We start from the raw sequence: 20,133 nt of genomic DNA on the forward strand, positions 1-20,133 counted from the left end.
TGAGAAACTTTTTCTTCCCAGTGAGGTAAAACTGCCTCCCATTGACTCTCATCTTTGCTTTCTGTCTCACCCTGATCAACTGTGCTAGAGGGCCATATAACAGGCTACTTGCCTCCACCCTTGAGTCTTGGAGACAACGAGCTTGTACCCTGTGTCTTCTCTTCTCCAAGCTGTGGTCCAGAGTCTTTAGGGTAGAGAGGGACTGTCACCTCCCCGGTTAGACCTCAACTAATATGACCTAACCTCTAGTCACATAGTCTCACATTAACAAGAAGCTCCACCCAGGGAGTTTTTACACTGGCTGCTGCTAAGCAACATCCCATTCTCTGCTTGCACTGGTGCGGCTTAAACACAGAATTTTATAGGTCAGAATTATGGGCTCATAAAACACAAAAGTTTAGGGTTATGCTATAACAAATGCTTTAGGAAAAAAAAAAAAGATAAGTTTAGGGTTACTCTTGGCTTTAGGCAAAGTCTGACCCAGCAACTCAAATGATGTCACTAAGGACCCTATTCCCACTGCTGTTGTCTTGAGGCTCTATCCCTAGACCCCCGTATCTCCAGATTGTCCCCTCAGAGTCACAAACAGCTATCACACTTCCCAACCTTGTCCCCATACCCCGCTCCCAGCTGCGAGCTAAGGGAGTGAGCAAGAGAGGAAGCTTCTCACGGCCTGCCTCTAACACATGGGCCTAGCTATTTTTGGGTGCTGCCCTGGCATTTATAGCCAGGCCACGTTTTTCTTGTATTGAACATAAACCATTTCACATAATATCAACATCAGAGAAGGCCACTCAGTGACCCTGAAGGATCAAGACAAAAACAATATCACTCTGCGATCATGTCTAACTCAGACAAAAACAAGAAGATTGTTCAAACCACAAAATGGCCAAATACCCCCATCCTTCCTAATATAAGTGGCTGCTGCTTCTTTACCAATTATAGCATTAGTCTCCCTTCTACCTTATAGATAACAATTAAGACACCTAATCATAAAATTAGTCAAGTGCTCAGATGACCTAGATTTAGAGCTGAGCTGCCAGGTGCAGGAATAGCCAATTAAAACAACAACAGGCCAAAATAGGAATAACAGTGAAGGCTTCAATCACTTACTGTGATTGGATAAGCAAGAGTCTAAACCTGGAGATAGCACTGACACATACACAAATCCCCCTTCCATTTACCTCTATGGAATGGCGGTAAGGTACTAAGAGTGGGAAAGTTTCATGATAAGGAGACCTCCAAATGAAGGCACCTGGACTAGAAATGCAGCTATGCAAAAGTGCATGGGGTGGAGGGACACACCAAGTCCCTGACTGCAATCCCTTCAGAGACTGCAATGTACTGGCTGTGCCCCCAGTCCGATGTGATGCCTGCCAGGTAAAGCTTTCATGATTGCCTATAGTCAGGCCCGAAAAATTTAACCAGGAGTTAGACTCCTCAGAATTATCCCAATTTCCCGACAGCAAAGCACCATTTTCCCCAAATCACCTAAGAAATCCCAAATCCTATAACAAATAAGTTAGAATAACACTCTCTTACTGAAACATTCCCCAGTTTCTCATCATGAAACTACAGGAGAGTTCCAGTGGTTCTGGTTGGAGCGCATCAATAGCCCCCTGACACACAGTAACAGGATGGTCCATAAATATCAACTATATGAATATATGTAGAGATAATGCAGGCAGTGTCCCAATGAAGGGAGGACGGCCCCCTGAACTCGCCAAGTTCTTGGCTTTGTGCTGGACAGAATTCAAGAGCAAACCAACTATCGACAGAAAGTTCGAGAGACAGACAAAACATCCTACTCCACAAACAGAATAGGAGTTTCCCATTCTGAGCAGGAAGGGGACCCCTTATGGGGCAATGGTAACATTTTTTTTTTTATTTCAGCATATTATTGGGGTACAGATGTTTAGGTTACGTATGTTGCCCTTGCCCACCCCTCCCCCCCTAACATTTTTAAATGTTCAAAAACTCCGTTAGGAACTATATGTGACCAGCATTGTCTTGTAGTTCAGCCATAAAGGTTAATCATAAACTGCTGTCATAGAAAGGTAAGTGCAGTCAGCTGAGACTCGAGTGGGCTGCAGTCGGGGCTTGTTCTCTCCCAGGGCCCGGCGGCAAGAGGGGAGGATTGGCCATGTCGTCCTTGATCGGAAGCATGATCAGCACCGAGAAAGCCGCGGGGCCCACTGGCCCCTACAGTCAAGCTGTATTAGTTGACAGAACCGTTTACATTTCAGGACAGATGGGCCTGGACCCGTCAAGTGGACAGCTTATGTCAGGAGGAGTAGAAAAAGAAGCTAAACAAGCTCTTAAAAATATGGGTGAAATTCTAGGGCCTGGTGCGGTGGCTCATGCTTATAATCCCAGCTCTTGGGGAGGCCAAGGTGGGAGGATCGCTTGAGGCCAGGAGTTCTAGGCCAGCCTGGGCAACATAATGAGATGACCCCCAACCTTACAAAAAATTGGCCGGGCGCGGTGGCTCACGCCTGTAATCCTAGCTCTCTGGGAGGCTGAGGCGGGCAGATTGGTTTGAGCTCAGGAGTTTGAAACCAGCCTGAGCAAGAGCGAGACCCCGTCTCTACTAAAAATAGAAAGAAATGAATTGGACAACCAAAAATATTAGAAAAAAAAAATTAGCTGGGCATGGTGGCGCATGCCTGTAGTCCCAGCTGCTCGGGAGGCTGAGGCAGGAGGATCGCTTGAGCCCAGGAGTTTCAGGTTGCTGTGAGCTAGGATGACGCCACGGCACTCTAGCCCAGGCAACACAGCGAGACTCTGTCTCAAAAAAAAAAAAAAAAAATATGGGTGAAATTCTGAAAGCTGCAGGCTGTGACTTCACTAACGTGGTAAAAACAACCGTTTTGCTGGCTGACATAAATGACTTCAATACTGTCAATGACATCTACAAACAGTATTTCAAGAGCAATTTTCCTGCAAGAGCTGCTTACTAGGTTGCTGCTTTGCCCAAAGGAGGCAGAATTGAAATTGAAGCAATAGCTGTCCGGGGACCTTTTACAGGACCATTACTATAAGTGGGCCTAGTGTTTAGTCTGGAATTTTTAACATCTTAATTTTTATAGTTGATATAATATCTTAATTAACCTCTTAATTTTTATAATTGATGAAAGCATAAGCTTGACTAAAATCTGATGTTATCATGGAAATATCATATAATAGGGGTAGTTGAACATGAATTGAAGATTAGATAATGTATCTACTTGCTGGTGTGTAAATTACACTTATGTATACCCATATGACTGAATGTAGGAAAGAGATACTCATTACATAGTTACTCAAATAAATAAAAGTAAAGGGTAGTTATTGTAAAGTTATTGTTTCTGAGAAATAATCAAAAGCACACCTAATCAGACTAATGATGTGAAATAGTCTCATGTCAGATCTGTGATTCTTTTAGTTGTATAAAATTAAAGTATTTAAATATGAATGGTAGAAGTCTAGGAGAAGGAAGTGGACCAAAATTTTATATAGATTAATGTTTTTCTAATGGAAATAAAATAAACATGCATATTTCAAAAAAAAATAAAGAAAAGTAAGTGCAAACAGTTTGTAAGGTATCTGGCTTAGTAATTCATCCATCCTCAGGTGGTCCCAGGCTGGCAACATGCTAGTGACTTCCTTGTTCAGGGTGGTTAGGGTCTGGTATCAGCCAAAATGGCTGCATTAAGGCTCTCATGACCTTTCTTTTCTGCCTTATTCCTACATTAGTTACATTCCTCACAGCCCTGTCCAGCACACTCACTCCCTACTCTGCCTGCATTAGCTGTACTGGCCTTCCAATTTTCCAACAAGATCTGCCTCCTCCAACAACAAGGCATTGACAAATTTTCCTCTATCTGCTGATAAACTAAATATGCAAAGGGCCAGATCATGTATATAAGTGTGTATATCCATGTATGTATGTGTACAGACACACACACACACACACACACACACACACACACACATAAACTCTGACCCACAATCTGCAGCAACCTGCCTAGGAAACCAACCCATTATCTACAGTAACCAGTCTGGGAAGACAGCCTGCTACAAGTTAGACCTACAGGAAGTCAGACTGCTATCTTTAGCAAACAATTCAGGAAGCCAAGCAATAACCTCTGTACACAAAATGTCCAGGACTTAATTAACAACTGGTACTTTTCCTAATTTTTGTCCCACTTCCAACTCAAGACCAACCAGAGAGCCAAATGTGTACGCCTAACCAATGACATAGAGGTCCCCCTCCTAGTTAGCCTGCCTACAGCTTCACCATGCCAACAGCTTCCAATCAGGGAATATCTGAAGCCTTCTCTTTTTCCACTATAAATCTTTCCCACTCTTCTGCCTGCCTTTGATTTCTGCCAAAATATAAGTGGTGGTGGCTTACTCCCTTCCTCTAGCAAGTTCAGAATAAATAGACTTTGCTCATTCTCAGTCAGCCTTCACTTATTTTCACACTGCTAGGCTTTTTCTCTCCCTGAAACCTTTCCTTAATATTACTTATCACAGTTAAGGTTTAAAATGTCTCTGTGTCCACTAGACTGTAAGCACTATGAGAAAAGAAGCTCACTACTATAACTCCCAATGCCTACCCCAGTACCTGGCACATAGTAGAAAACTGATAAATATTAGTTGGATGCCTGAATTCATTAAAGTTTAAAGCAAATGAAGCTTTAGATTATGGCCAAGGAAAAAAGAACTAAGAAAGAACTAAGAACTAAGACAGAAGAAATTCTATTGTAGTAGACCTTAAAAAATAGGAAACAGATAAAATGAATGGGCCAAGCTATGTTTCTCACCTGGAATGCTTCTTAAAATGTCAATTTCTGAACCCCACGCCCAATCGACAGAAATAGAAGCTCCGGAGGAAAGAGGTACAGGACCTAGGACTGTGCATTTTAAATAATTTCTTCCAGATGATTCTTATACATACTAACATTTGAGAATAAATGAGCTGCTTAAAGGGATAGAAAACATAGAGACAACTTTTGCAGTTAGCGGCATAAGGTTGACTTAAAAGAAGCCACCATCACCAATAAACAGCCACATCAGCAATGTGCCACATCATCAATAAACTCTTAGCAGTGTTTTGTTCTCACAACCCTCAAATAACTCCTACAGCCAACAACCAATGTAAGAAATATTGAAACAATTTTTCCATCATAAACTAGGGCACCAGAAATAGTTCAGTACCCCTTCTTTCTGGGAAGAAGTTAGATAAAAAGGTTTTTATAGTTTTAGAAGTGCAACTTTCCAAAAATTAAGCGTTTTTTTCAGAATAACTTCATCAACCAAATATAGCTTATTCTCAGGTGTTCCATATCTCACTGAAACATTCAAAAACCCCTGGTGCGGCCGGGCGTGGTGGCTCACGCCTGTAATCCTAGCACTCTGGGAGGCCGAGGCCGGCGGATCGTTCTGAGCTCAGGAGTTCGAGACCAGCCTGAGCAAGAGCGAGACCCCATCTCTACCAAAAAATGGAAAGAAATTAATTGGACAGCTAAAAACATATGTAGAAAAAATTAGCCAGGCATGGTGGCGCGTGCCTGTGGTCCCGGCTACTCGGGAGGCTGAGACAGTAGGATTGCTTGAGCCCAGGAGTTTGAGGTTGCTGTGAGCTAGGCTGACGCCACGGCACTCGCCCCAGGCAAGAGAGTGAGACTCTGTCTCAAATAAAATAAAATAAAATAAAAGCCCTGGTGCAATTTCTGATTTATAATCATTAAAAATCTCCAAATCTCATTAGTAATTCCTTTAAATCAGATTAGATTTGAAGTAGTGGAAGGCCCAGCATGATGGCTCATGCCTATAATCCTAACTTTCTGGGACCTGAGGTGGGAGGCTCACTTGAGCTCCTTGAGCTCAGGAGTTCAAGACTAGCCTGAGCAAAAGGGAGACCCCCATCTCTAAAAAAACAAAGATTTGAAGTAGCAGAAAACTATCCTTATAAGCCTTTACTTAATTTACTTTCCTCTCTCCTGAATACTCATTGCTGTGTAATTAAAATTTCAGAATCATTTGTACACTTTATTACTTACCTCCTTTTTTGGAAAATATTATTATTTCCCAGGACAACCTTCCTTCTATTCATCTATTCCTCTCCTTTCTTCCTTGATTCATATGTAGTCCTGACACGTACTTACAGAGTCCAGTGTTAAGCATTGTTCCATTGGTGGTTGGTCAGCAAGGTAATCACCTGTTCTTTTCTCCAGAAAAATAGGGGGTAATTGCTAATAATTAAGTTTAAAAAAAAAAAGTATTTGTAAGAAAATCCAGAAATGAAGTCACTGCTTACTTTTTCAAATTTGTTCTTAATTATCACCAAAATGTTGGGGGACGAGAGAATTTCTCTATATTTCTTCTGTTTTTCCCAAAATCGTTGAAAAAATTTTAACCAAGTAACTTTCCAGTTTGACTGCAGCCAGGTGGTGTCTTTCCAAGTCTCCCAACTACTTAGTTACAATTCCTAAGCACTAATTCCTTACTTCTTAAGCAAAGGACTATCCTCACTTTATCTTCAATTAAGAGAAAACATCCTGGTTTGAAATCAATTCCTTGCAAGCTAAAGGCAGTGCTTTAAAAAAAAAAAAAAAGCTTTAAAAATAAACATAAACGCTAGAAAGTAAAGGTCAATTGTATTTGTTTAGGAAAAAACAGATATAATACTTCCATTGTTCCTTGTACTTTGTGACCTAGCCCTAGTTACTCAACCCATTCTTGCCTGTTTCTTCACCTGTAAAATGGAGATAATAATTTTATCTACCTCACAAGATTAACCTAACATTAATACTGGCAATTTCTGAGTGTTGGCATTAGCTTTATCCTTTGCACTATTCGTGTTTAAGCAAAGAGATTTTTTCTTCAAAAAAAAGAGAGAGAGAGAGAAAAGTGCTGGCTACCCTAGGAGTAATATTCTTTTCAAATAAACATACAGTGATCTTTGAAGTAGCCAAGCACAAGAAATTCCTGTGGAAAATTAATTTTTCGTTCATCCGGCATCAGATAAATCTGGGTTGAAATTGGCTCTTCCTTTTTGGGAGAAATTCGCATTCCTAGTACTTATTTCCTCTTTACGTGGATTTCCTCCCCTGCGAAACTAGAATATTACCACCCACTTCACAGAGTTGTTCTAAGAATTAAATGAGGAAATGTATGTAACGTGTTTACCAATGGTTTAAGAATTTAGAGTTCCAAGAATAATTACAGTAAAATTGTTCCATTAATTCAAAAAACATTTAAGGATCCCTCACTACTAGGGATGCATAAAAGTTAATGTTTACCCGAGCTTTAGAACAGGGTAAAAGATCGAGAAACACTTGAGACAGAGCCATTTGCGCCACGAATTTATCTCGCCGAGGCTTTATTACACCACCCAGAGCCCTAACCTTGGGCAAGCAGTAGTTTGCGCATGCGCAGTTACGTTTCCTAAACCCGGCCGCCTCCTCTGCTCCTCGCCAAAGGTGCCCACTTGTGCGCCTGCGCCGTGACCTTGACTAGGCGCATGCGCTGGGAGGGATTGGCTGGATTGAAAGGCATGGCGTGGGTACCCGCAGAGTCTGCTGTGGAAGAGTTGATGCCCCGGCTGCTGCCGGTGGAACCCTGCGACTTGACGGAAGCTTTCGATCCCTCGGTACCCCCGAGGACACCTCAGGAATACCTGAGGCGGGTCCAGTGAGTGATTTGGCCCTGTGCGGGTGGGCGGGTCGTACGCCCTGCCCCTGGGCACAGCGTCTGGTGCCCTGCTCTACCCCTGTGCGATAAATCCCCGCCTCTATTCCTGTGCCATCCTGCTCGATCTGCTCGAGATCCCTGGATTACATCCTAACGTGGGCTAGTTTCTTTTGAACTTGATTGCACGTATCAAGATGTGTGCTTGTAGATTTCTTTGCTTTAAACCCAGATAATTTCAGAAATATATTGTTTAGGATTTCAATTGAAAGTCTGAATTTTTTTCTGATTTCACAACTGTAGAAATGGATTGCTTGTTTTACACCCGAGCAAAACGCAATAGTAATTAAGTTTGCATTTATTACTTATTTATAGGATCGAAGCAGCTCAATGTCCAGATGTTGTGGTAGCTCAAATTGACCCAAAGAAGTTGAAAAGGAAGCAAAGTGTGAATATTTCTGTGAGTTTTATTAACCGTCCAGAGACCTACCCCTCCCCCAAAATTAAAAGACTAAGGCTCTTCCTTTAGTATCCGACAGTGTCAGTTATGATGTAGGTAAAATTTGACAACTCCCCAAAATTATCCATTCGTTTGTACTTTTCCTCCAGAAGGACATTTAGCATTTACTGTCAATGAAGAGGCTTTCCATAACTCTAGCATTTGCGGAGATGTGCCCATCTTACTTTGAGACATAATCCAAACTTAAAGATGTCTTTAGGTTACTTAATGCTATCCTTTATTTTTTAAGGAAAGTCCTTCTGGTTCTGTCTTCATAATTATTGTCAGACTGGTGTTTAGTCTAATTTTGTGTACTTTGCATGTTTTGAATTTGACTAAGTTTCCTTGTTTTTGTTTTTGTTTTTTTTTTTAAGAATAGAAGCCTAAATGTCATACTTTTCTAGCTGCTTGCACACTGGGGACACTTATTCATTTATTTATCCAGCACTTTTTTCCGGCGGGAGTGCTACTCATCAGTCAACTTAAAGTAGCTGGGACTACAGATACCTGCTACCACGCCTGGCTAATTTTTAAATTTTATTTATTTGTTTTTAGAGATGAGGTCTTGCTATGTTGCCCAAGCTGGTCTTGAACTCCTGGCCTCAAGCTATCTTCCTGCCTCAGCTTCTCAAAGTGCTGGGATTATAGGCATGAGCCACCAAGCCTGGCTTAAGCACATTTTTTATTAAGCAACTAGGTTGTGCCAGGCACTGGAAATAAAACAGAGGATAAGACAGAAAAGATCCTTACCCTTGTAGAATTCACACACTCCTGAGGAAGACAGTAAATAAGCAAACAAATATATATTGTGACTATTGCCAAAAAGAAAATAAACATATATAATGATCAATAAATAACAGAACTACTGTAGGTAGAGTAATCACAGAAGGTCTCTATGAGAAGGTACTATTTAACCTAAGGTCAAAGGAGAGTGACACTTTTAAAATTTTGATAATTTCCTTTTTATGTTCTGATTTTTTTATCTGACATTTATAATTAGGAAATTTTAATTCAGACACTACAATGTTTCATATAATTCCTTTTTAGAAGTTTTAGTTGATGGAATATGTCTTACATACCCAATTTTTTTTTCCCTGAGGCAGCATCTCACTCAGTCACCCAGGCTAGGGTACAGTGGCACTATCTTAGCTCACTGCAGCCTAGAACCCTTGGGCTCAAGTGGTCTTCCCGCCTCAGCCTCTGAAGTAGCTGGGAATACAAGTGCCTGCCACCCCCCAGCTAGTTTTTTTGTTTGTTTGTTTTTCATTTTTTTAAAGATGGGGGCTCACTATGTTACCAGGCTGTTGTTGAACTCCTGGTCTCTAGCAATCCTCCCACCTTGGCTTCCAGAGTTACTGGGATTACAGATGCGAGCCACTGTACCCTGTTTACTAAAATTTTAAAAAGTGATCCCACTAAATTCTATTTCAAGACAGTATGTGATTAGTTGTGAATTATGTGCCATTTTAGATTACAGGTTTGTGCCTGTAATCCCAGCAGATTCAGCAGGCTGAGGCAAGAGGATAGCTTGAAGCCAAGAGTTCGAAAGCAGCCTGGGCAACACAGGAAGATCCTGTCTCATAAATAAATACGTAAATAAATAAGTAAATAAATAAATAAATAAAAATAAAGTCAAATGTCTTTAAGTTATTTGAGTACATTTTGCCCATACCAAAATTCTTTTTTTTAATTTTATTGATACGTAGTAATTGAACATATTTATTGGGTAAGTGTGATATTTTCATACCTCCATATGAAAGGTATGTTCATCACACATTTCAATGTGTAATGATCAAATCAGGGTAATTAGGATATCTATCACCTCAAAAATCATTTCTTTGGTGGGAACATTTCAAATCTTCTAGCTATTTTGAAATATACAAAAAATTATTGTTAACTATAGTCACCCTATTGTGCTATTGAACTCTAGAACTTACTGCTTGTATCTTAACTGTATTTCATACCAGAGTTCTTTATTTGGGGTATATCTTTCCTTTTGTTCCTGTTTTGCTGTGACAGAAAGATAGGACTAGATTATATTAATATCTTCAGGGCTCATGTCATTTAGATTTCTTAGAAACTCTCAACTATAAACCATTCCAGATTTCTCTTATTAAAGTAACTACGGATCTTTTCCTAACGATTTTAACTGGGACATAAATAGTAAAGTCTTTATTTTTCTTGAATAGTCAATTATTTAATTTATTATTCACTCTTCTTCTTGGTTTTACTCTTACTCTGTAGAGGCATGAGATTCTAGTTATGACACTAACATTGATCCTAATATTCATGAACTGATCTCTAGCTTTCAGGATGCCAACCTGCCCCTGAAGGTTATTCCCCAACACTTCAGTGGCAGCAACAACAAGTAGCACAATTTTCAACTGTTCGACAAGTAAGTGTCAAATTTAATCAAATGAAGCCTCTGTCAGATTTATTTCTGTTCTGAGAATATAGTTGGAAAAATAAGATTTATGATTCTGAAGTATACAGAATCTTCTTGAATTACCAAATTATAATTATTAAACATAATATAGTTTGAAACATATTTTCCAAGTTTTAGATAGCTAGAATTTTTTGCAGAAACTAATTTCTTCTGTTTACCCATTCTCTGAAGAACACTGTCTAACTTTTCTTCCTTTAGAGTGTGAACAAACATAGAAGTCACTGGAAATCACAACAGTTGGATAGTAATGTGACTATGGTATGTAAGTTTCTCAGTTTAAGTTGTACAGTGTATACTTGTTTGAAATAGTACATTTACTTCCATTCTTTAAAGATTCACTTTCTTAGTTGATGTTATTTTTGTTTTCTTCCATATACCATTAATAGTAACAATTCCATTATATTAATTGCCTGTAAAGTATAGAATTAGTAGTGCAAATTGTTATTTTCATGATAATCTTAATCCGTAGTATCTTGGGAGACTTGGATACATGATTGTTAGGCCTCTGCAAATTTTTAAGGATTCTTCTAGACATTACTTTTTGGGAAATAAATACATTTTCACTATTGACAAAAAAATTGAACAAAGGCTTATTGTATTTCCCAGATGAGGTTATGGTGCATACAGTAAACCTACACTTTTACAGAATATCACCTCTGCTTCACAATACCAATGACATATTAGTGAAGCTTGTCATTCATACTGGAAAGTAGTATTTTCCTGCATTTTATCAATTTAGATACAATTTTAAGCTTTTTCATGCTTAAAACCCCAAATAAAAAAGGGAGGTAAGGAAGACAGGGCTACATTGTTCCAGAGCAGTAGTTTGTTTTTTTTGTTTTGTTTTTTAATGTAGAAACAGGGTCTTCCTATGTTGCCCAGACTGGTCTCAAACTCCTGGCCTCAAGCAGTCCTCCCGCCTCAACCTCCCAAAATGCAGGAGTTACAGGCCTGAGCCACTGTGCCCAGCCCAGGGCAGCAGTTTTTAACCTTTTAGGGAATCTCATATTCCTTCTGAGTATCTAATGAAAGCTATTTATCTTAAAAGGGGAAAAAAATGTTCCTATGTACAAAATTTTGCACATAGTTTCAGGTAGTTCATAGATTTCAGATTTTAGAAGTTTCCTGTAGGCAGTGCTGTCTAACATCTTTTACATGGTGACACATTGGGGTAAATGGCTGCTTGTATATTCCTGCTGAGATTATCAGCTGAAAGCTGAGAGATCAATATATGGCATCTCTGTGTGCTTCTGCATACCACTTGAAAGCTTTGCTCTGGGAGAAGTGTGAAGGGAACTAACTTATCATTTGCCCAAGGCTATTTAACTCATAAAAGGTATAGCTAGGATTTCAAAACCAAGTTTGTCTGACTCTAAAGCCTGTGTTCCTTTTACTATGCAGTGGTGCCTTCCTAGTAAGAAGATGGGGGCATGTAGGTATACTTTTTTCTTACTCAATGTGAGGACTTTTGGGTACATGCCCACTAATTCAAAAAGAAGCCACATCGGCCGGGCGCAGTGGCTCACGCCTGTAATCCTAGCCCTCTGGGAGGCCGAGGCGGGAGGATCGCTCAAGGTCAAGAGTTCAAGACCAGCCTAAGCAAGAGTGAGACCCCCATCTCTATTAAAAATGGAAAGAAATTGGTTGGACAACTAAAAATATATAGAAAAAATTAGCTGGGCTTGGTGGCACATGCCTGTAGTCCCAGCTACTCAGGAGGCTGAGGCACTAGGATTGCCTGAGCCCAGGAGTTTGAGGTTGCTGTGAGCTAGGCTGACGCCACGGCACTCTAGCCCAGGCAACAGAGCAAGACTCTCTCTAAAATAAATAAATAAATAAAAAATAAATGTTCATCATGGCAAATGTAAACATTATGTAAGTAATAAAATGAAAAAATTTAAAAACACTAATGGCTCCTATGTAAGTATTATAAATATGTGTTTATTGATTTATCCAATCATTTATTAAGCATATACAATATTTAATAGAGTATTCAGTGCTAACCAAAACAGAAGCAGCCTTTGACCTAATGAAATTACAGGAAAAGGTGGATACCTTGTTCCAGGACAACAGGTTTTTGTTCTTTTTTTTTTTTCTTTTCTTTTTTTTATTCCCGTTTGTTCTTGGAACCAATAGGACAACAGGTTTTAAACCTTTTAGAAGTCTCATGTTCATCATGAGAATCTAATGAAAGCTATTTGTCCTCAGGGAGTAAAAGTGCACCTATAAGTGTAGAGTAATTTGCAAGGCAGTATGTACAAATAAAATTTGTCTTGTTAAGGTGGTTATATTGGGCTGAATGCTTCTAACTGGTCCTGTTTTTTCTATCTGGCAACTTAGAATAAATCTATTCCTTCTCTGACTGTGTGTGTGTGTGTGTGTGTGTGTGTGTGTGTGTGTGTGTATATATATATATATATATATATACACATACATACAATATATAAAGTATGTAATCATTTCTCCTTCTCTGGGATAAACATTCTTCATTCTCGTGCATTTTTTCCCATATTGATTTCCATCTTTATCACCCTCTTTTGGTCACACCCTTGCTTGTCAGTGTCCATTAAAGTGTGGTCCAACTAAACATACCCCACATAGAGTGTAACCACTTACGTACTATGTTTGCTAGGGCTGCCATAACCGACTAGGTATCTTAAACAACACAAATTTATTTTTTCAGTGTCTTGAAGGCTGTAAGTCAAAGATGTCAACAGGGTTGGTTTCTTCTGAGTCTTTTCTCCTTAGCTTACAGATTGCCACCTTCTCCCTATGTTCTTACCTGATCTGTCTTCAGTGTGTTGGAGTCCCTGATGTCTATACATCCAAATTTCCTTTCATAAGGACACCAGTCAGACTGGATTAGGGCTCACTCTAATGACCTCATTTTAATGTAATCACCTCTTTAAAAACCTTATTTCCAAATACAGTCTCATTCTGAGGTACTGGAGTTTAGGGCTTTAAGATATGAATTTTGGGGACACAAAATTCTGTCCATAACTGGCACTGTATCTTTGAGTTGAAATGATGGGACTATGGAGGATCCGTAACTTCTTTTTATACTGTTCAGTATAAAAATAAGTACATAGAAATAAGTAAATTCATTTTTTTTCTTTCAGCCAAAATCTGAAGATGAAGAAGGCTGGAAAAAATTTTGTCTGGGTGAAAGGTTATGTGCTGAAGGGGCAATTGGGCCAGCTACAAATGAAAGTCCTGGAATCGATTATGTACAAGTAGGTGATATGTAGATTTTGGTGCATTACTTATCCTAAGAGATCAGCAAATATAACCCATGAGCTAAGAAAGATTTTTAGATTTTGTTTTCTTTGGGTTTTTTTTGTTTTGTTTTTAAGAGGCAGGGGTCTCTTCTGTGTGATGATCACCCCAAAAAACAAAAAGGAGCAGGAGTCTCTTTTTGTTGCCCAGGCTGGAGTGCAATGACACAATGATAGTTCACTGTAGCCTTAAACTCCTGGCATCAAGCGATCCATGCTGGACATTTTTTAGCTTTTTTCTTTTTTGGGAGACAGAGTCTTACTCTGTCACCCTGGCTAGAGTGCAGTGGCATCATCATAGCTTACTGCAACCTCAAATTCCCGGTTCAGGCGATCCTCCTGCCTCAGCCTCCCAGGTAGCTGGAACCACAGGCGCTCACCACGACACCTGGCTAATTTTTTCTATTTTTGGTAGAGACAGGTCTTTTGCTTGCTCAGGCTGGTCTCAAACTCCTGAACTCCTGAGCTCAGGTGATCCTCCCACCTTGGCCTCCCAGAGTGCTAGGATTACAGGCATGAGCCACCATGCCGGGCTGGTTTTTAGGTGTTTTAAGGATTGTAAAAAAATAAATAATATGTGACTAAGACTATATGTGGCATGCAAAGCCTACAATACTTACTGACTTTTGGTAGCCCCTGACTTAGTTTATTAGCTTTTTAACTTAAAAAGTGACAGCTCAGTTTCTGAACAATTTACTGTGACTTATTTTAAGTTGTCTTCATATCTTTTATGTTTAGCTGTGTAATAATTTTATGAATTAGATAGCATTCACTTTTTTGAAATGATGAGGCATTGGGCAAACAAGTTAGTAGTAGTCAGAGGAAAAAAGGAAAACAAGACACAATTAAAAAGGTGTTGTAAAATGCTTAGTAAATTGCTTAATCTGAAGATGAAATGTTGAGGATATATTTAAATTTCGCATGGCTCTAATCATAAATTATGTAGCCAACTCTTTGTCCTTTTGGATTCACTTGCCCCTGAGTTTGCAGATGTTCCTGTAGAACCCACTGCATACATCTACATTACTACTTTCTCCTTATATCGTGTTATTCTGTTCTGTTCAACAGGTATTTATTATTTGCTATATGGTGCCACATTGCATTTTTCCCGTTTAAAACTAATGTTTCCCCAAAATGCAAAGAGCTCCAAGAATCACTAAGAGATCAAGAACTACTCCCTGCACCCCCCACCAAAAAAAAAAAAAAAAAACCCCACAGGCAAAGAGTATAAATAGACATCTCACAGAACGGGAATACAAAATTGTTCTTATATGACAAGATGCCAGACCTCACTGTAATAGAAATATAACTTACGACTCTGCTGAGCTGCTATTTTTCAGATAACATATTGGCAAAGAAATTTTTCAAGGCCAGGCAAGGTGGCTCACACCTGTAATTCTAGCACTCTGGGAAACCAAGGCAGGAGGATCAGTTGAGGTCAGGAGTTCGAGACCACCCTGAGCAAAAGTGAGACCCATCTCTACTACAAATAGAAAAATTAGCCGGGTATGGTGGCCCATGCCTGTAATCCCAGTTACTTGGAGGCTGAGGCAGGTGAATCACTTGAGCCCAGGAGTTTGAGGTTGCTGTGAGCTAGGCTGAAGCCACAGCACTCTAGCCCAGGTGATAGAGCGAGACTCGGTCTGAAAAATTAAAAAAAAAAAGTTTTTAGCCATGCGTGCAGCGCCTATAGTCCCAGCTACTTGGGAGGCTGAGGCAGGAGGATCACTTGAGCCCAGGAGTTTGAAGTTGCATTCTGTTATGATTATGCCCCTGCGCTCTAGCCCAGGCAACAAAGTGAGACCTTGTCTCCGAAAAAAGAAAAAGAAAGTTTGATACACCATGTTGACAAGGCCTGGGAAAAGAGCCACTCTTACACATGGTGTAGGGAAGCTAATTTGGTACTTTCTTATACAACCTTTTGTTCTTTTTCTTTTGATCATATCCTTAATATATGCCACATTTTGAAAATATTTTTTAATTTAGTGAAGAATTAAAATGTATTAGCTTGTTATCACATAATATACACAAGTAAGATACACTATGTTAAAAAATAAAAACCCTTAAGGAAGCAAGAGTTTAATGCATATCCTCCTAAATTTCTCATAAGTCAGTGGTGTTTTCATAAGCAGGGCTCTCAGGATCAAACTCCAAAGGAGACTTTTTAAAATCAAATCAAATTATGTTTCAAAAATATCATTCTAATTGAAGTGCCCTTAATTCACTTTTTTTTTTTCCGAGACACAGTCTCGCTCTGTTGCCCCAGCTAAAGTGCAGTGGCGTCATCATAGCTCACTGCAACCTTAAACTGGGCTCAAGTAATCCTCCTGCCTCAGCCTCCTGAGTAGCTGGGACTACAGGCAATAGCCAGCTAATTTTTTCTATTTTTTTGGTAGAGATGGCATTTTGTTCTTGCTCAGGCTGGCCTCGAATTCCTGAGCTCAAGTGATCCTCCCACCTCAGCCTACCAGAGTGCTAGGATTACAGACATGAGCCACTGCCCCGAGCCCTAATTCTTGAAAGTGTTAGATTTAGCTGAAAATTTTGAAATGGTGTGTATAACATATTAATGTCATCTAATCAATATGTTATAGTTTTATTGAATGTGTTTGATAAGACGTTAACTGTTTCAAGTAGTATCATTTTTTAAAATTTCATACTTTTGACATTTTAGTTGCTAATATCATACTTTATTTTAAAATTTATATATTCAAATTTCAAGACATTATTTTCTTCAGCATTACCAACATAATTGTTCCTGAAATGTCTTGTTAGAATGGGCAATGGAAGAATTTTCTTTTATTTATTCTTTGTTACTAAACAACAGTGTGGTAGAAAATTCACCTGTTTGATAAAAAAAGAAGTCCCTCCTTATAATACCATTTAGTAAATTTCAGTCTTGTTTTTTCTTTCAGATTGGTTTTCCTCCCTTGCTTAGTATTGTTAGCAGAATGAATCAGGTAAAATTCATCTAATAATAAGATACATGCATTCTTTTGTTTGCAGTGTATGTGAAAGTATTTGAATACATTTACTGAATACTTACAGTATGCAAGACTTCGTCCTAAGCTCTTTAATGGTTCTTATTTAATCCTCACTATAACCCTATATTGGGAGTTATTATTAATACCCACCTTTTGTAGATAAAGAAACAAAATTTGAGTTTAAATATCTTGCACGTGGTTTTTCTACAAGTAAATAGCAGCGCTGGGATTCAATGAGTAGTAGATTTAACTCCAGGGCTCATACTCTTAATCATGATACTAGTGTATTTAATTGTGTACATTTCAGTTATAAGTCTTAGATTCTGGGGTTTGAACTAAATACAGACAGTCCTCAACTTATAGTGGTTTGACTTAGGATTTTTAAACTTTATGAGGGGTTTATTGGGATGTAACCTCATCATAGGTCGAGGAACATCTGTACTAAGGTTAGAATGCCATTTCTAGTTCTAGATGTCCTACATATTTCAATAATATTGAAATACATAATTTTTTGGATCAAAAAGGGAGAATTACGGAGTTTGGTTCTTCAGTCTTTTAGGAGTAGGGACTCTTCATTATCCATTTCAAAAGCAAATAAAAACTTTGTTTTGTTCTTCTGGAAAGAGACTTTAAAAAAATTAAAAAAATAAAAAGCTTTGTTTTGCCTTCATATAACATTGGGTACTTTAGAAGATAATATTTTTTTTGAGACTAATACTCTGTTGGAAATAACATACAGGCTGACGGTTTTACTTAATTATTTTCATTAAGATACTGTAGCAGTCACACTAAATTCCATCAGTATGATTTTTTTTGGTAAGCATCCAACCATGTGTGAATAAAGCAGAGAATATTTTCAAGACTTTGATAAATCCTATCTGTATAGCTTCAAAACAGATCTTTCTCTACCTAATTTTCTCTTTAGATTTACACTTTGATTTAATTTAAATTGGGAAATAAACTGAGGTTTTTATGCAAATACTCCTTTTTTTAACTGCATGTGAAGTTTTTTTTTTTTGAGACAGAGTCTTACTCTGTTGCCCGGAGTAGAGTGCCGTCGCGTCATCCTAGCTCACAGCAACCTCAAACTCCTGGGCTCAAGCAATCCTACTGCCTCAGCCTCTCGAGTAGCTGGGACTATAGACATGCGCCACCATGCCCGGCTAATTTTTTCTATATAGATTTTTAGTTGTCCAAATAATTTCTTTCTATTTTTAGTAGAGACGGGGTCTTGCTCTTGCTCAGGCTGGTCTCGAACTCCTGACCTTGAGCGATCCACCCGCCTCGGCCTCCCAAAGTGCTAGGATTACAGGCGTGAGTCACCACGCCCAGAGTAGAGACGGGGTCTTGCTCTTGCTCAGGCTGGTCTCGAACTCCTGACCTTGAGCGATCCACCCGCCTCAGCCTCCCAGAGTGCTAGGATTACAGGCGTGAGCCACCGCTCCCGGCCTGCATGTGAAGTTTTTTAAGTGTTTATAAACTAAACACTAGGATTTAAACCAAGGCATTAGTTGATATTTGAAAGTATAAAAATATTTGTTTTAAAAACCTCTTCTCACTGAATGAGCTGTCCAATCAAATTACTAATTAGAGTCACAGTTTTCTTTGAAAGTCTAGAGAATCGACCATTTTAAACATTAGAGTTATTTTCTAAGTTAACTTAATGAAACTCGTGTTGAACTCATGTTTTATTACTAATACAACTCTTCTTCCCTGCCACCCCCATCCCCATCCTTTTCTTTTAGGCAACAGTAACTAGTGTCTTGGAATATCTGAGCAATTGGTTTGGAGAAAGAGACTTTACTCCAGAATTGGTAGTATATTGCATCTTCTTATTTGCATAATGCAGGCAAAATTCTATATATAGTCATGCTTCACATAAAGATATTTTGGTCAATGTTAGGCTACATATACAACAGTGGTCCCATAAAATTATTACAGTGTATTTTTACTGTACCTTTTCTATGTTTAGATGTGTTTAGATACACAAATACTTACCATTGTGTTATGATTGCCTACAGTATTGAGTATAGTAATGTGCTATACAGGTTTTGTAGCCTAGGAGCAAACAGCTATACCATATAGCCTAGCCATATAATAGGTTGTACCACCTACATTTGTGTAAGTACACTCTGTTGTGTTTGCACAGGGATGAAATCACCTACAGATGCATTTCTCAGAACAGAACACATCCCCTTTGTTAAGCAACTCATTACTGGACTTATATATGAGTTGTGACTCTATAGTACTTATATATATGTATGTATACATATATGTATAACTATATGTATAATCCAAACTATACTTATTTGTAGTGAAATAAGGAAAATACACCAGAATGTAAATCAACATACTACTGCCTTCATTGAGAAAGTTTTGCTTTGAGAAAAAAAATGTCAGTAAAAGGGTTGATTTATATACTGATACAAGCACTTACCTTGTTGTAGACCAGTAACAAACAGATCACAGACTGGCAGCCACTCTGCAGACCCCGCTTTGAAAAGTTTGAAATGCATTTTTTTTAAGAGACCTGGTCTCGCTATGTTGCCCAGGCTGACCTCACTCCTGGGTGCAAGCAATCTTTCCACTTTAGCATTCTGAGTTGTTGGGACTACGGGCACAAAAGAATGTCAGAAATACTAATAGCAAGTACTACATGCCAGGCTTTTTTCTAAGGACTTGGGTGTAATAACTCATTGAACCCTCTGATAACCTATTCCCTGTTATAACTTCATTTTACAGATAAGGAAATAAACATACAAAGGGGTTCAGTAACTTGCCCAAGGTGACAGAGCTTGTAACTGGCAGAACTCAGACTCAAGCCCAGGCAATCTGGCTCTAGGATCCATAATCTTAACACCTATACTACATTGTTCCTTTATTTTATTGCTTTATAGTCACAGCTCATTTTTCACATTCAAACTGAATAAATTTGGTAGATATTATGTAAATGAGTTACCTGCTTAATCCTCCTAATTTGACTTTAAGAAATTTTACCTAAACTCTTCATGGTCCAGGGCTAAAAGAAAAAAAAAAGAAATTTTACCCTCCTTTGAAGTAGATTTAATTTTCAGAATATTTGCAAAGAGCGTATTTGAGGCTCCAAAACTCCCTGTCAAGACATAAGATATAATCCTTGCCCTCTAGAAGTTTCTAGTCTCCTGGGAGAGACAAAGAAACCAGCATTGCATTACAGTCTGTACGTTTCTCAGTCTACCTCAGCGAAATGTCTTAGGTAAGTCACTTCCATGA

The 20,133-nt window shown here is 38.8% G+C and overlaps 2 protein-coding genes across 2 annotated transcripts in view; both read left to right on the top strand.

Moving 5' to 3' along the window:
* The first annotated feature begins 2,143 nt into the window (after window positions 1-2,143).
* On the top strand, window positions 2,144-3,197 carry LOC105821449 (ribonuclease UK114-like). Its single transcript, XM_012658149.1, has 2 exons — window positions 2,144-2,348; window positions 2,830-3,197. Exons 1-2 carry the CDS (start codon window positions 2,144-2,146, stop codon window positions 2,958-2,960), a joined length of 336 nt encoding a protein of 111 aa, XP_012513603.1. The 3' UTR covers window positions 2,961-3,197.
* A 4,288-nt stretch (window positions 3,198-7,485) lies between these two features.
* GEMIN2 (gem (nuclear organelle) associated protein 2) overlaps window positions 7,486-20,133 on the top strand; it is a 24,416-nt gene continuing 11,768 nt past the window's right edge. The window contains exons 1-7 of the mRNA XM_012658010.1: window positions 7,486-7,680; window positions 8,053-8,137; window positions 10,482-10,571; window positions 10,821-10,880; window positions 13,742-13,855; window positions 16,813-16,857; window positions 18,627-18,695. Coding sequence (XP_012513464.1) covers window positions 7,511-7,680; window positions 8,053-8,137; window positions 10,482-10,571; window positions 10,821-10,880; window positions 13,742-13,855; window positions 16,813-16,857; window positions 18,627-18,695 — 633 coding nt within the window. The 5' untranslated portion in view covers window positions 7,486-7,510. The remainder of the gene's footprint in view (window positions 7,681-8,052; window positions 8,138-10,481; window positions 10,572-10,820; window positions 10,881-13,741; window positions 13,856-16,812; window positions 16,858-18,626; window positions 18,696-20,133) is intronic.

This window comes from Propithecus coquereli, unplaced genomic scaffold, assembly GCF_000956105.1.
Source record: "Propithecus coquereli isolate 6110/MARCELLA unplaced genomic scaffold, Pcoq_1.0 Scaffold116, whole genome shotgun sequence".
Taxonomy (NCBI): Eukaryota; Metazoa; Chordata; class Mammalia; order Primates; family Indriidae; genus Propithecus; species Propithecus coquereli.

Excerpts from the sequence above, each read along its gene's own strand:
- LOC105821449 (XM_012658149.1), top strand. The coding sequence starts at position 2,144 with ATGTCGTCCTTGATCGGAAGCATGATCAGCACCGAGAAAGCCGCGGGG. Across the intron at positions 2,349-2,829 it reads GGGTGAAATTCTAGGGCCTG|CTGCAGGCTGTGACTTCACT; the intron begins GTGCGGTGGCTC and ends AAATTCTGAAAG.